This window comes from Linepithema humile, chromosome 2 (genome assembly GCF_040581485.1).
Source record: "Linepithema humile isolate Giens D197 chromosome 2, Lhum_UNIL_v1.0, whole genome shotgun sequence".
In the NCBI taxonomy this organism is placed as follows: domain Eukaryota; kingdom Metazoa; phylum Arthropoda; class Insecta; order Hymenoptera; family Formicidae; genus Linepithema; species Linepithema humile.
This window is the reverse complement of record NC_090129.1, coordinates 15,703,736-15,719,450: the sequence shown is the minus strand read 5'-3', so window position 1 is coordinate 15,719,450 and position 15,715 is coordinate 15,703,736. Positions and strand designations below refer to the sequence as shown.

The window sequence follows — 15,715 nt, the reverse complement described above, 5'->3', positions numbered from 1 at the left end:
ATGAAGGGGATTATATAGCACTTGGAGTATCTGTCCTTCTGTGTAATTTGCCTTATGCAAAAATATTTCATAGAATTATTAATGAATCTGAATGGCTGACTTGCCAAATAATGCGATCACCAAAAGTAATAGTGCATGGCAGCACATATCATTGTAAAAGTATAATTTTGCTTGAATGTGATGAAGATGATTTACCAGTATTTGGAGAAGTGGATGAAATATTTATTTTTAACAAAGAAATCTTATTAGTTATTTCAACATTGCAAACTGAATATTTTGACTTTACAATAAATTCATATAAAGTTACGCAAACTTGCAATGTACAAAATTTCGTGAAAAATGTCAAAGATTTAATGTTTCCTTATCCACTTTCATCTTTTCAAACAAAAAATAGAAAATATGTACCGTTGATAAATCATGAACGTATTGAATTTTATGGATAAAATATCTTTTTCTAAATGTAATTATCCAAATAATGTAATAATAAATGTATGCAATAATAAACTTATTGTATTATAAATTCATGTTATTTGTGTAATTAATATTTAGAAGATTCAGTGTTCTTTAATTATAGAGAACATTATAAACGAGATATTATAGATTTAAGTAGAAAATCCGTAGTGTTTTTGCTCAACTATTTAAAAAACGCTAAGAATTTTCTTCCTAACCTAATAAACATTTTCTCATAATTGCACATGAAACTCGTGTGTAAGAAGATCTAAATGTGTACAGTTATTTTATGTGTGTGCTTTTTACACATTTGAATTATTTAGAAGTACACGTTTCCACATTTAATATTATATATCATATTATACAAAGCAAAACGTGTTAAACTATACGTTTAAATGTATAAATTTATTTTTTTACACAGTATAGTGTGTTATTTTTACACGCCAAACTAAATTACACACATAAATGTGTTATTTTACACATATATGTGTGTACTTATTACACACTTGGATTTGCAGAGTAACGCTAGATCCTTGTGTCCTAGTGATCGCGTAGCAGTGGGACGTCCTTCTCACCGCGCGCGCTTTACTCGCGCGGATTCGCCGATCTTTTTTCGTTAATTACTCAGTACTTATTATGAAAATTAAAAAATGGTAAAGGACTTTTCTACTCGATTTGACCTCCTCTACCTGTATATGACCGGTGGGGCGATTATTGCCAGACACCCTGTATATATTTTAATAGTTCGTTATAAAATTTATGAGGTTTGAACATTAAGTAATCGATGTTTTTATGAAAGAACAACCAACTTATAATTCGATAACGCTACTTCTAATGCGCTTGGTTGCATTAGCCGTAGCTGTAACGGCGCACTTGATGAGGAATAAAACACAGGTACTAATGACGAATATAGATACAGATGCTAAATTAATTCGGAACACTTATTTAAAATTATATTCTTTTTTCATAAATATGTCAATTTATAACTATTAATTTGTTTTCCTTCTGCAATCATAACAATGTAATTGATAGAATTTATTTTTTATGTTGATAATGTTACGTATTTTTTATAAATTTGATTTTTGTAACAAAAAATAGATTTCTTACGTAAAATAAAAAGTAACATCGCTTGTTCAACGGGCTCTAGAATTGATGCTTAACAAATTGTAAATGATTTCAAATTGATTTATGCGTATTTGCAATTTTATTTTTTCTTAAATCCTACTCTACACATATCAAGAAGCTCTCGACAATTATTCTTGGATTGAGTAGTTTTCCGGTAGACAGTAATGCTGGAGGCAGTAATAATTCTGGCCATCTTCGTAGTGACACCGTGTCCCATCTGGAAAGTATGGGTCGATATCTAAGTCGAGCATTTCCAGGCGTGCCACATATTCATATTGCTTTTTTGCAGCAGATACAATTCGTCGGCAATATACGGTACAGGCTATCCACGGTTTCGTCTTATCATGAATGACCTTCCATCCCGGCCCATTTTCTGGATCATAGTTGAAATATTTTCCGCCTCCCTTTTTCACCTTTAAATTGTATTCGGTGCATTTTATGGTAGCATATTCGGTAATTCTTTTGCGTTTTCCAGTGCAAAGTCTTGAGTCATTGCAAAGAACCACGTCGTAATATGGCCCATTACAACTAGCCGTTTTGTAAGTACCATGTGTGCAAAAACGTCGTTTGATTACCACGCCTTTGGATTGCGTCAAGCAACTGCTTTTACAGGAGTCTTCTTTCCATTCACTCCAATTATTGTCTTCACAATACGGAAAAATGTATGGTGGTTCGATAACGGCCCCGCATTCTCCGCCGCGACATTCTTTCTCGAGTGCACAACGTGTTCCTAAAAAAAATTTAGTTCAAAACTTTAGATTGAACTCCTTAATTACAAAAAAGACATACCATCCAACGCAGGTCCGGCAAAGAAATACTCATTTTTGCGAGGCGTTTCGCATTGTAAGACTTGACATATATCATGCAACGTGACTACGTTTGCATCTTTGTCGCGTAAAAATAATTCACATTGCTCTTTGGCGGTCCATTCTCTTCCTGGCAAATCGTGATAACGCGAATGGCCCAGTGCATATGGATTTTCGGTCTCTTCTCGTCTTGTATGATCGAGAAGACACGGTTTTCTTTTCCTGAGATTTTTTGTAATGTTACGACTACACTCGGACCATGTTACTTGTCCCCGCAAATATTGAAAATCTGTCATTATGTATCTGCTTTTCGCACACGTCGAATTGATGAAGTCATTATCGTGTTTCATTCCTAATCTTTTGAACAATTAAATTATTACTTTCGAAAATATGCCTTATCTGCAATATTTTTAAATACTTTGTAATTACTAAGAAGTTTTACACCTTAAAAAACTATATCTCTTTAAAACTCTGAGTAGTTTTATCTTATAATTGAACAAATATGAAAATTCTTCTAATAAATATTATATACTTAATTTGTATAAAAAAGTATACATAAACTTACAGATGGCCGATTTCATGAGCAGCAGCACGAGACGTCGCAAAACCCGAGACTGCGTTAGGACCGGTAGAACTGATTTCTACTAAAGCGCACGATAAAATCTCGGTACACGAGTAATTGACGAAAGAACTTCCTACAACACTATAATGCTTTCGTTCCTTTTCTGACTCATATAGATTTATTCCGGTCAGGTAAAGGCCAATGTCCCACTGAAGCGAATCAATCCCGTCTTTAGGATACAAAAAATTCAAGTAATCGCAGAATGAATTGATCATCTTTGTATGGTTACCGTCGAAGTAGACAAATTTGATAGCTGTTTATCCATTATTACCAACTTTACCAATGAAATATCAACAAGAACACCAAAACTTGAATGATGCAACAAAGCTTGAATTTGGTTCACGTATGCTAGTATCATATCGCGTAACTTATCCTCATCATTGTCCAGAATAGGCATGTACATATGATATGCTGCTTCGTCGAAAAAAACGGCAAGTTCTATGATCAATTTCTTTTGCGTATTATCAATGTTTTCCTTTTTAAAGTTCATCCTTTTTGCTTGATCCCTAAGACATGTTTTTCTTTCCCATAGTGTTTCCATTTTATTACGATTATACTCGGGCCATGTTATATTCCTTTCCAAATTGCTAGAACTTTGCTCTGGTATTAATCCTAAACTGTAAAACAGATAAATTATTAATTTTAAGTATATGCTTTACTTTGCATTGTTTAATTAAAATATTCTTAAATATCTTTTAGTTTATTAATAGTTTATATAACAAACAATTAAAGAATGAAATTTTTTTAAAATGATTGTTTACTTGTTGATTTTATTGTACAATTCTACAATTAAATAAATTCCATTATATAATGTTATTTATTTTCAATTTATACGTAAAACTAGTTCTTAAAAACTTACAGCTCTCCGATCATCTTAATAGCAGTAAGAGGGTATTCGACTTCAGATTTGTCACGGAATTCTGCTATCGCGCATGAGAGAAGCGGCTTACATACGCTATCGAAGTAAGTATATCCCGTAATCTGAAAATTCTTCTCATCTCTGTCATGCGTTTTAAATTTTACCATAACATTTTCATAAAGTTTTATTCCGGTTAAGTAAAGGGCAATATCCCAGTGATGCGGATTATTATCGTTCGGAAAATTTAGAGAATCCGCGTATGTGCAGAACGAAAAGAGCAATTTGCCAGCATTGCCGTCAGAAATTGGCAAATTTGACGGCTGTTCTCTTAGCATAATTAAACGTATTAACGTAATATTCATAAAAACATCCAAACTCGGACGATTAAAGGCAGCCTGGATGCGATTCACGTACGCTAATATAATATTGTGTAACTTATCCTCATCATTGTCCAAAATAGACATGGACTTATTATATGCTGCTTCGTCGATAAAAACGGCAAGTTCTATGGTTAAGTTCTGTCCCGCATTGTCATTATTGATGTTTTCCGGTTTGGAAATCATTGTTTTTGCTTGATCTCTAAGACACGTTTTTGTTTCCCAGAGTTTTTCAATTTTGTTACTATTCTTAGACCATGTTACGTACTTTTGCGAATCGCTAGAACTTTGCTCTTGTGTTAATCCTAAACTGTTGATCAGATAAATTATTAATTTTAAATATATGTTTTACTTTGCATTATTTGATTGAAATATTCGTATTTATCTTATGATTTAGTAATAGTTAACATGGTAAACAATTAAAGAATAAATTTTTTTAATAATGACTGTTTACTTGTTGATTTTATTGTGCAATTGTACAATTAAATAAATTTTATTATAAAATGTAATTTATTCTCTATACGTAAAACTAATATACAAAAACTTACAGATTTCCGATCTTATAAATAGCTTCAAGAGATGATGTGATTTCAGATGAATCACGGAATTCTACTATTGCGCAAGATAAAAGCGGATTGCATGCGCCATCTTGGTAGGTTCTTCCCTTAATATCATAATTCTTTTCGGTTCTGTAATACGGTTGCAATACGTGAATATATTCATAAAGATTTATTCCGGTTAAGTAAAGGCCAATGTCCCAGTGACGCGGATCATTATCGTCCGAAGGATTAAGAAAATTCACGTATGTGCAAAAAGAATTGAGCAATTCTTTAGCGTCGCCATCAGAAATTGGCAAATCTAACTGCTGTTCTTTCAGATATTTTAAACTTATTAACGTAATATTGAAAAAGGCATCCAAACTCGGACGACTGAAAGCATTTTGGATACGATTTACATAGTCTAATATCATATTGTGTAACTTATCCTTATCATTGTTCAAAATTGACATGGACGTATTATATGCTGCTTCGTCATAGAAAACGGCAAGTTCCACAGTTAAATTTTGTTGCGCATTGCGCACGTGACGTCGCTTTAGTTTAAACATGTCCCAGTGGTAAAGACTTGAATCAGCAAAATATTCTATTGATTTTTTAATAACATAAAGTTTGCCAAGTGAAAGATTAGATTGTCCTCTAAAATCGTAGATTAAACACATAGGCATGAAATCGTTCCGCAAAGGCTGTATCTCTAACGTGTTGTTCTCCACAAAAACAAATCCTTCCTGCTTTTAAAAAGATATATTTATTCTTTATGTGTCATTGTATATAAAACGAAAAATAATAAAGGTCACAAGTAATCACATAAAAATTTAAAAACTGTTTGTTTTTTATGTGATATTACTGACCAATCCATGTTCATGACAAAAGTTGATAACCGCAGAGCTGATATGATCTTCATGATAATAAAAGCAATGACTTGATACGTTTAATTTAAACAATTTCTCTGTCACGCCTTTCGCATTATATTTCCATTCTTTGAACGCAGACAATACAATTCGATCACTTCTACGCAGATTCAGTTGAATCAATCGTCCGAAAACTTTCAGTGTTATTGGTATCTGTAATTTGAATGACAATTAAAAAAGAAATTTGATAATTCTCGAATAACGAGCAACAAATAGAATTATACTGTAAAACGCACGTACCTTTATTGCGCCTGTCGGATTCGATGCCGGCAGTAATATTGTTTCAATATCATGCGTAATTTGCGCGTACGTTTCATTTAGTAAAATTATTATCATATATTTCAATAAAAAAAACATTTTATTTTCTTAAGTTCTCGTTCAATTTCAAACTATTAAACTATTAATCAAATAATTTATATACTCGCACTAGCACTGTCGCGTTCGTTATACCTGATATGATCACGAATGAAACCCGAACTGGCGTATGAGGAATATTTTTCGTGTAGTGTGACACCTATTGTATATTCTCTCTTTGCTACATGTATATGTATAAATATTTATGTTTTTAAATCCAAAAGTTTAAATGTAGTATTTACGATGACGGTATAAAATGTAGGTTTATAAAATGTAATTTATCACTAATATGTATAATATGTAACATTGATCGGACACGTAAAAGTTTAATTTTTAATAATTTGATTTTAAAATGTTGATAATTATTGTTGGTATATAAAATTGTCGTTTATGCGTATTCGTAATATCTTGTAAGTTACGTTAAAATTCAGGATCAATAGAAATCAAAGAAAAGAAACAATTAAATAAATATATACATATTGCAACAGACATTGTTAAGAATTAATATTCTTATACAATTATTCTGTCGAATAAAATTTGTTGGTAAAAAATATTAAAAGTTAAAAATATATATTGAGTAGTAATATTCAGTTAATAAATATATCGAAATCAATTATTTGTAACATCATTCTAACGTAATGTAAATTTAACAATGTGACACGCTCATAAGTGCAATAAGGGATTCTTTATTGGCAATGAATAATTTGAGAAATATCCAATCATGTGATACGTTGTACAATACAATTATAAATATATATACAAGTATAACTATAGAGAAAGCAACACTTTGTTTAAGTAATATACATATATATTTAAGTAGTATATTCTAAATTTCACGAGATTTAAAGTTTACGTAGTCGATCTTCTTATGGAAGAAAAATCTACTAATTAATTCGATAGCAACATGTAATGCATTGGCTGTAGCTGTAACGGCGCGTCCGACGAAGAAGGAAAGCAGGTACCAATGACGAAAATCGATTCAGATGCTTAACTAATTCTGAGCATTGATTTATCATTATATTTTTTTCAAATCCCTGTCAACTAACAAATATTTATTTTTTTCTTTATGCAATTACTAACTATTAAGTTATTTAAATTTTGGATGGAATTTTTCATGTCGATAATTCGACGTATTTCTTCTCGTATAAATTTACTATATGCTAACAAAAAATGGATTTACTGCTTAAAATAGAAAGTAACGACGATAATTTAATGGATCCTAGATTTTATACTGAACAAATACTAAATATTTCTAAATTGAATTACTTTTGTTTTGCAATTTTATTTTTTCTTAGATCCTTGCCCACACATGTCGAGAAGCTTTCGGTAATTATTCTTCGATTGAATTGTTTTCCGGCAGACAATAATGCTGGCGGCAATAATAATTTTGCCCATCTTTCTCGTGACACCACGTTCCATCTGGAAAGTATGGTTCAATTTTTAAGTCGAGCATTTCCTGGCGTGGTGCATAGGAAAAAAACAGACTGTAATTAGCAGATATTTCTTCTTCACGTAGGCAGTGTATGGTACAGGCTCTCCACGGTTCCTCGACGACATGGGAGGCCTGCTTTCCTGGCTCATTTAACGGTTCGTACTTGAAATATTCTTTGCCCTGTCTTTTTATTTTTAGGCTAAGTTCAGTACATTTTAGAGCAGTATATTCGGCAATCGTAAAGCGTTCTTCAGTGCAAAGGCTGGAGTCATTACACAGAACCACGTCGTAATATGGCCCATCACAACTAGCCGTTTTGTAAATACCATGTTTGCAAAAACGTCGTTTGATTACCACGCCTTTAGATTTCGTCAAGCAATTGCTTTTACAAGAGTCTTCTTTCCATTCACTCCAATTATCGTCTTCACAATACGAAAAAATGTATGGTGGTGTAATAACGGCCATGCATTTTCCACCGCGACATTCCTTTCCGAGTGCACAATTAGTTCCTGAAAAAAATTTAGTTCAAAATTTTAATTAAAGTTTCTAATTACAAAAAAGACATACCATCCAACGCAGGTCCCGCGAAGAAATTCCTATTTCTGTCAGGCGTTTCGCATTGTAAGACTTGACATACATCATGCAACGTGACTACGTTTGCATCTTTGTCGCGTAAAAATAATTCACATTGTGCTTTGGCAGTCCATTCCCTTCCAGGTAAATCGTGATAACGTGAATGGCCCAGTACATATGGATCATCGGTCTCTTCTCGTCTCGTGTGATCAAAAAGACACGGTTTTTCTTTCCACAGATTTTTCGTAATGTTACGACTACATGCGGACCATGTTACTTGTCCCCGTAGATATTGCCAATCTGACATTATGTATTTGCCATTCGGACACGTCGAATCGATAGAGCCATTATCGTGTTCCATTCCTAATCTTTTGAACAATTAAATTATTACGTTTGAAAATATGCCTTATCTGCAATATTTTTAATACTTTGTTGTTACTCAAAAGTTTTACACTTTAAAAAACTAAATCTCTTAAAAACTCTGAGCAGTTTTATCTTTCAATTGCACAAATATAAAAATTCTTTTAATAAATATCATATACCTAATTGTATAAAAAAAGTATACATACACTTACAGATGACCGATCTCATGAGCAGCAATACGAGACGTCGCAAAACCCGAGACTGCGTAAGGACCGGTAGAACCGATTTCTACTAAGGCGCACGATGAATTCTGTGTACACGAGGAATTAAAGAAAGAACTTCCTACAACACCATAATGCTTTTGTTCCTTTTCTGACTCATATAGATTTATTCCGGTCAGGTAAAGGCCAATGTCCCACTGAAGCGAATCAATCCCGTATTCAGAATACAAAAAATTCACGTAATCGCAAAATGAATTGATCATCTTTTTATGGTCACCGTCGAAAGCAGACAAATTTGACAGCTGTTTATCCATTATTACCAACTTTACCAATGAAATATCAACAGGAGCACCGAAACTTGAATGATGCAACAAGGCTTGAATTTGGTTCACGTATGCTAATATCATATTGCGTAACTTATCCTCATCATTGTCCAGAATAGGCATGTACATATGATATGCTGCTTCGTCGAAAAAAACGGCCAGTTCTATAGTTAAATTTGGTCGAGCATTGCGTACGTGACGTCGCTTCAGTTTAAACATGTCCCGGTGGTAAAGTTTTGAATCAGCAAAATATTGCAGTGATCTTTTGATAACATAAGGTTTGCCAAATGAAAGATTTGATTGTCCTCTAAAATCGTCGATTAAGCACATAGGCGTAAACTCGTTCCGCAAGGGCCGAATCTCTATTGTGTTGTTTTCCATAAAAAAACAAGTCCTTCCTAATTTTAAGAAGATATATTTTTTTTACATGTTATATTTGTATTTAAAACGAAAAGTATAATGCAGTATACAAGTAAAAACATAAAAATTTTAAAACAGTTTGTTTTTTTTGTAATATTACTGACCAATCCATGTTCATGACAAAAGTCGATGGCCGCAGAGCTGATATGATCTTCATGATAATAATAGCAATGACTTGATACGTTTAATTCCAACAATTTTTCTGTAACGTTTTTAACATTATATTTCCATCCTTCGAATGCAGGCGGTACAACTCTATCACTTCCATGCAGATTCAGTTGAATCAATCGTCCAAAAACTTTTAGTGTTATAGATATCTGTAAAATAGATAACAATTAAGAAAAAAATTTTAAAATTCTTAAATAACGACGATCGAGTAATAAATGGAATAATAACTGCAAAACGTACGTACCTCCTTTACTCCTGTCGGACTTAATGTTGGCAGTAATATTGTTTCCATATCTCGCGTGAGATGTGCGTAAGTTTTATTTAATAAGATTATTATCACAAATTTCGATATAAAGAACATGTTATTTTATAAGTTTTTCAGTTTCAAGCAATTAATTAAATAATTTACACACACGCATTTGCACTGTCGAGTTCGTTATATCTGATATGATGGCGTATGAAACACGAACTGGCGTATGAGGAATATCCTTTGTGTCATGTGACATTTATAACACATTCTCTCTTTGCTACATGTATATGTATAAATATTTATGTTTTAAAATCCATATTTATGTTTTAAAAGTTTAGATGTAGTATTTACGATAACGGTATAAGATCTAAGTTTATAAAATGTAATTTATCACTAATATGTATAATATGTAACATTGATCGGAAACGTAAAAGTTTAATTTTCAATAATTTAATTTCAAAATGTGGATAATTATTGTTGGTATATAAAATTGCCGTTTATGCATATTCGTAATGTCTTGTAAGTTACGTTAAAATTTGGAATTAATGGAAATTAAACGAAGAAAAGAAACAATTAAATAAAATTATATATATTGCGATAGAGATTATTAAAAATGAATATTTTTATACATTTATTCTGTCTAATAAAATTTGTTGGTAAAAAATATTAAGAGTTAAAAAATATTTATTGAGTAGTAATATTGAGTTTCCAAATATATCGAAATCAATCACTTGTAACATCATTCTAACGTAATGCAAATCAGGCGATGTGACACACTCATAAGTGCAATAAAAGCAATAATTTTTATTTGCAATAAATTATTTGAGAAATATCCAATCATGTGATACGTAATTCAATACAATATCTATAAATATAGAGAAACCAATATTTTGTATAAGTAATATATATATATATATTTTATAATAGTTTGTTATAAAATTCATGAGGTTTGAACATTAAGTAATCGATATTCTTATGACAGAGGAACTTACTTATTACTTCGGCAGCACAATTTCTAATGCGCTTGGTTGCATTAACCGTAGCTGTAACGGCGCACTTGATGAGGAATAAAACACAGGTACTAATGACGAATATAGATACAGATGCTGAATTAATTCGGAACACTTATTTAAAATTATATTCTTTTTTATAAATATGTCAATTTATTACTATTAATTTGTTTTCCTTCTGCCATCATAATAATGTAATGATAGAATTTATTTTTTATGTCGATAATGATACGTATGTTTTTATAAATTTGTGTTTTATAATAAAAAATAAATTTATTACGTAAAATAAAACGTAACATCGCTTGTTCAACGGGCTCTAGGATTGACGCTTAACAAATTGTAAATGATTTCAAATTGATTTATGCGTGTTTGCAATTTCATTTTTTCTTAAATCTTATGCCACACATATCAAGAAGCTCTCGACAATTATTCTTAGATTGAGTAGTTTTCCGGCGGGCAATAATGCTGACGACAGTAATAATTCTGGTCATCCTTGTATCTTTCTCATTACAGTTAACCTCCGAAATTACTCCCTCTATCTTGATGAGATACAATTATTTCTTACAACTACCCTTTGTTGTTTTCTACAGAATGCCGAGTGTATTCGTGTGATACCAAAAACTATATAGTCTTTGTTCTTATGTAAGTCGGGACGCATCGGGAATGTACATCGATTACATCGCGTATTTTGAAAGGTTTATTTCGATCGAAATTCATTGCGCGAGCAGCAGTGTTCACGTAAAACGATATTTTGTATTTTGTAACATTTATTTATTTTACGTGAGTATTTATCTTTAATTTTTACTCGTATATTTATTTATTTGTACTACAATATGGAATTGAAAAGCGCTCAAAAAGCTTTAAAACACAGAATTTTTATCAAGTAAAATTAATTTTTATATTAGATCACGCTGACAAATCTACAAACAAAATTTAAAAAATACGACACGAAATACGATAGAAGGCGAAAAATAAAATAGTAAATTATTTAACGAAATTAAAATTCTGAATGCAAAAAGAATATCTTGTAATGTGCAAAATATTATATATCATATTAGGAATTTCTTTCACTCACGGCAAGGGAAGGTTTGGTGGGGTTGTTTACATACGCTCTGTAGCCTATGTGCTCTATGTCCTCTCTCCCTCACTTCCACGCTTTTTCTCTCTCGCACGCGTATCGGCACGCACATTCCTTTTCCCTACTCCTAAATCACACTTGAATCCTTCGACACGACCAGTGATGCCAATTCGAGCTCGCTGGTACCATGGGTACCGTAGAAGAGGGGATACCCACACAAGCGAAATCGCTGACGTCACATGTCCGTGTTGCTCGGCGAGCACACGGTGCGTATCCCCTCCACTACGGTACCCATGGTACCAGCAAGCTCGAATTGGCATCACTGGACACGACCTTATACGAATGAATCCTTGCCTATGAATTGTTACTATTCGCACGGCGGGACTTGAGCGAGGCAGACCGTTAGCGTATCGGCGCGTTATTCCCCCCTCCCCCCTCAACTACCACCAATTCTTATTACTTTTCACAGTCTTTCACCTTCCTCCCCCTTTCTACCATTACCTGTTGCGTACATGGCAGCGTGTTGAACGCGTATTCCGTGCAATGAGCGATATTCGAGTTTAAATTTCATTCTAATATGACAAAATACGCGTCGGGAGTGTCGGCTAAAATATCGTATGATTATTGTAACATTGTTCCGCTGTAATTTCGCAGTAATATAAAACGCGGAGTGCCGTTTAAAGTGACGTGCGCTTTTCATATTCGCGTCGCGATCGCGTGTAAATACTTTATAGACCACTGAGAGGAGGAGGAGTTATAGACTTTTACCGAGAGTTATAGCGAATCTATAGATGAACGCATTTTTACTGTATGACAAATATTGGGACACGATTTTTTTTTACTTTAGGCTTGGCTCGGGGGAGGGAAAGGTCGGTTTCAATCATAAAATCTCCACTACGGCAGGGCAATCTTCGGTTCTACGTGCAGCGCGCTAGTTGTACAGATAGCCGGACTGTCGAAGGTAGTCGAGGACGGCTACCGGAGTTAGTCAAACGCTACCGATTGCTTTTCAGATGTCTTGTATCTAGTCGGTTGATTGGATGACTAATCACCTCATCTTCTTCGAGCTTATCTTTGCCTTCTGTTTTGAGAGAATCGTGCCCCAATTGGTAAATGTGGTCGTCTAAAACGCGGACGGAATTCGCGCGTAACGTCACAGCTTGGACAATTCGGTTCGATTCGCCTGTGATGTCGGGAGTGCCGTTTTAAGTATCGCGCGATTTTCGTATTCAGGTACGCATGCGAGCAATGCATGCGCCGCGAACGCGTGAGATTCAATGTGAGTGCTTCGATAGACCACTGAGAGGAGGAGGAGGCTCAGGAGAAGCATCGGGCGCCGGCGGAGCTACTTTACGGTAAGCAATAATTCATTTATTTGTTGAAAATATTGTACATTAAAATATTTGAAAGACAAAATATTTACATTAGTTAATTTTTATCATTATTAGAATTTATTCGCATATTTTTTTACTTTTTATTTAAATAATTAAACTTTTTTAATAATTCTTTTATTACATATTTGCTTAGAAAACGAATTAAAAGTTCAATGTACTCAATATTTTTTATGATTTTACAAATATTTTGTATTGTGAACGCTGCTATAATTTTGATTTATTTCGTGTTTTACAGATCAACTATGCAGATCAACAGAACGACAACTCCGCTGCTGCGCATCAATCGGTGAGTTAATTTAATTTGTCTTCTATTATTAAGATAATGGATCGAATAATAGTGTGAAGATATATAGACGCGAGACACTTTGCAGGTCGTATAATTTTTATTGTCTTATAGTAATTATATCAAAATTTTATTCTCTCGTATTTTTTAAAAGTATTTGGAGTTGTGCGTGTATTTGTTTTTAAAAGAACGAAGTACTTATTTTTTTAGTTAATTTATATTAAATTTAATTATGTGTTACCAATATTATTATATATATCTAGAAAAGATACATGTTATATTAGATTATAATTATAAAAATTATTAAAAAATATGTAACCTGCAAAATGCGTTGTACATTAAAAAGAAACAAAGTGTTTCTAATTTTGATTTTGATTAAGCCCGAAGTTGAAACAACTTTCATCAGCCTAATAACCCTTTGAATCCATATATATTAAATATTAATCATATAATATTAAAAATATAATCGTACACCAGAATACTTTGAATAAAATTATGAAAAGTACACTATTTCTTCGATTCATTATCTTAAAATGGATAAGCTAGGACTTAGATGCGTTAATGAATATTTAATCCTGGAATATTTCCTAAATGTATTTCATGATTGACAGATCAGAACATAATATATTGAATTATTCAGAGAGTTTGTAGAATTTTTTTATGACAGAATTGAAAACAATTTTTATATGTTTATATATCTTTATTTAATAATGTATGCACAAGTTGTTTAAGATGGCCAAAAGTTGTCGAATATAATGGTGCATATATTACAGACAAAGATGACTCTAAACATATAAAAATTGTTTTCAATTTTTTTATAAAAATTATATCAAATTTTCTAAATAACCCAATATATTTTTATTCTGAATAATGTACTTATGTTTGTTTATATATTTATTTATATTTTTTTATATGAGAAAAAATAGAAAAAAAAATATTTAAAAAAAGATTATACATAAAATTAAAGAAAAAAACTTGTTAAACATGGAAAAAAAGTATTTGATGCCGCAGTAAATTTTATATAAGCTATCGTAGCAAAATTTCTTACAGTTAATTATTATTTGAACAGCAAAGAGATTTGTTATAGATAATAATTTTATTTACCGAAATTAGTTTTGTTAAATCTGCAATTTATATTGCTAATATATGTATAATAAAAAATTTATTTTTATCTTATTGTCAAAATTTGTATTAGTGACGACAATTTCATTGCAACAGTAAAATAAATTTATTAAAAATAACTTATTTTGTTGTAACAGCAAATTTTAACTTGTTTCTCATTTTAAAATTTGTCGATTTTATCGAACGAAACAGATTTGTTGCATATCGAATAATCTGTAAAAGTAGTTACAATAGCGAAATTTTATTGCTAACATATTTAACATGCAATAGCAACGATTATTTTATTGCAATAGCAAAATTCTTTTTTTCTGTGTAAATGTGTACTTTTTTTCTTCCTTCCTTACGGTAAGTGGTTTATCTTTTTATATATTTCCAGGGTTAAATATATAAATTGGCGTTGAAAAGCAAAAATGAGAAAATTTTTAAATACATACATATGTACGTATCACAAATATAAATTAAAAATGAAAAAAAGAATTCTTTTACACAAACGTAAATATACTGATAAATTATGGTATATTTGAAACAATTTATCAATTAAAAAAAAGGAGCACATTTTTTATTAAGAATTTTGAAATATATTTATTCTTGTATTCTTGCTATACGCCAATTTCTTCGTAATCTTTCCTAGCCTACCCATGCATCCGTGGTCCTATGGCTTAACAGAACTAGAACTATCAAAGCGGTTAAAATAACCGGTTTATTTTTTTAGAACAATTACTAACTTAAACTTTGTCGGTTTATAGTTTCTTACGAACTCCTAGGTATAGAATTTTTTTATAGATAAGTTTTTGTGTTAGGTAGAATTTCTATTAGGTAGGATTTTCCATTAGAATTTTCAGATAGTTTGGATTTAAAAAATTTTTATCACTTCTTTTTTTTAATTCTTTGCTGTCGATAAAGTTTGGAACTTCTGCTTTGGCAGTTAGTTTGCAGTTTATTGATAACAAAGATAATGACATAACTTTGGGTGGGCAAACAGCAAGATTTTTTCCGCGAGAGCGGATGTTCCTTGCATAT

General features: G+C 31.8%; 2 protein-coding genes across 2 annotated transcripts; both read right to left on the bottom strand.

The window, feature by feature from the left end:
- Positions 1–1,377: 1,377 nt before the first annotated feature.
- LOC136998224 (uncharacterized) lies at positions 1,378–6,203 on the bottom strand. Its single transcript, XM_067350674.1, has 8 exons — positions 5,945–6,203; positions 5,645–5,857; positions 4,788–5,521; positions 3,863–4,549; positions 3,233–3,620; positions 2,947–3,152; positions 2,365–2,738; positions 1,378–2,305 (listed from the first exon to the last, which is right to left on the bottom strand). The coding sequence occupies exons 1-8, from the start codon at positions 6,059–6,061 to the stop codon at positions 1,704–1,706; spliced, it is 3,321 nt and encodes a 1,106-aa protein (XP_067206775.1). The 5' UTR covers positions 6,062–6,203; the 3' UTR covers positions 1,378–1,703.
- Positions 6,204–7,337: 1,134 nt separating this feature from the next.
- Positions 7,338–9,351, bottom strand: LOC136998225 (A disintegrin and metalloproteinase with thrombospondin motifs adt-2-like). Its single transcript, XM_067350675.1, has 3 exons — positions 8,639–9,351; positions 8,058–8,431; positions 7,338–7,999 (listed from the first exon to the last, which is right to left on the bottom strand). Exons 1-3 carry the CDS (start codon positions 9,349–9,351, stop codon positions 7,389–7,391), a joined length of 1,698 nt encoding a protein of 565 aa, XP_067206776.1. The 3' UTR covers positions 7,338–7,388.
- Positions 9,352–15,715: the final 6,364 nt, after the last annotated feature.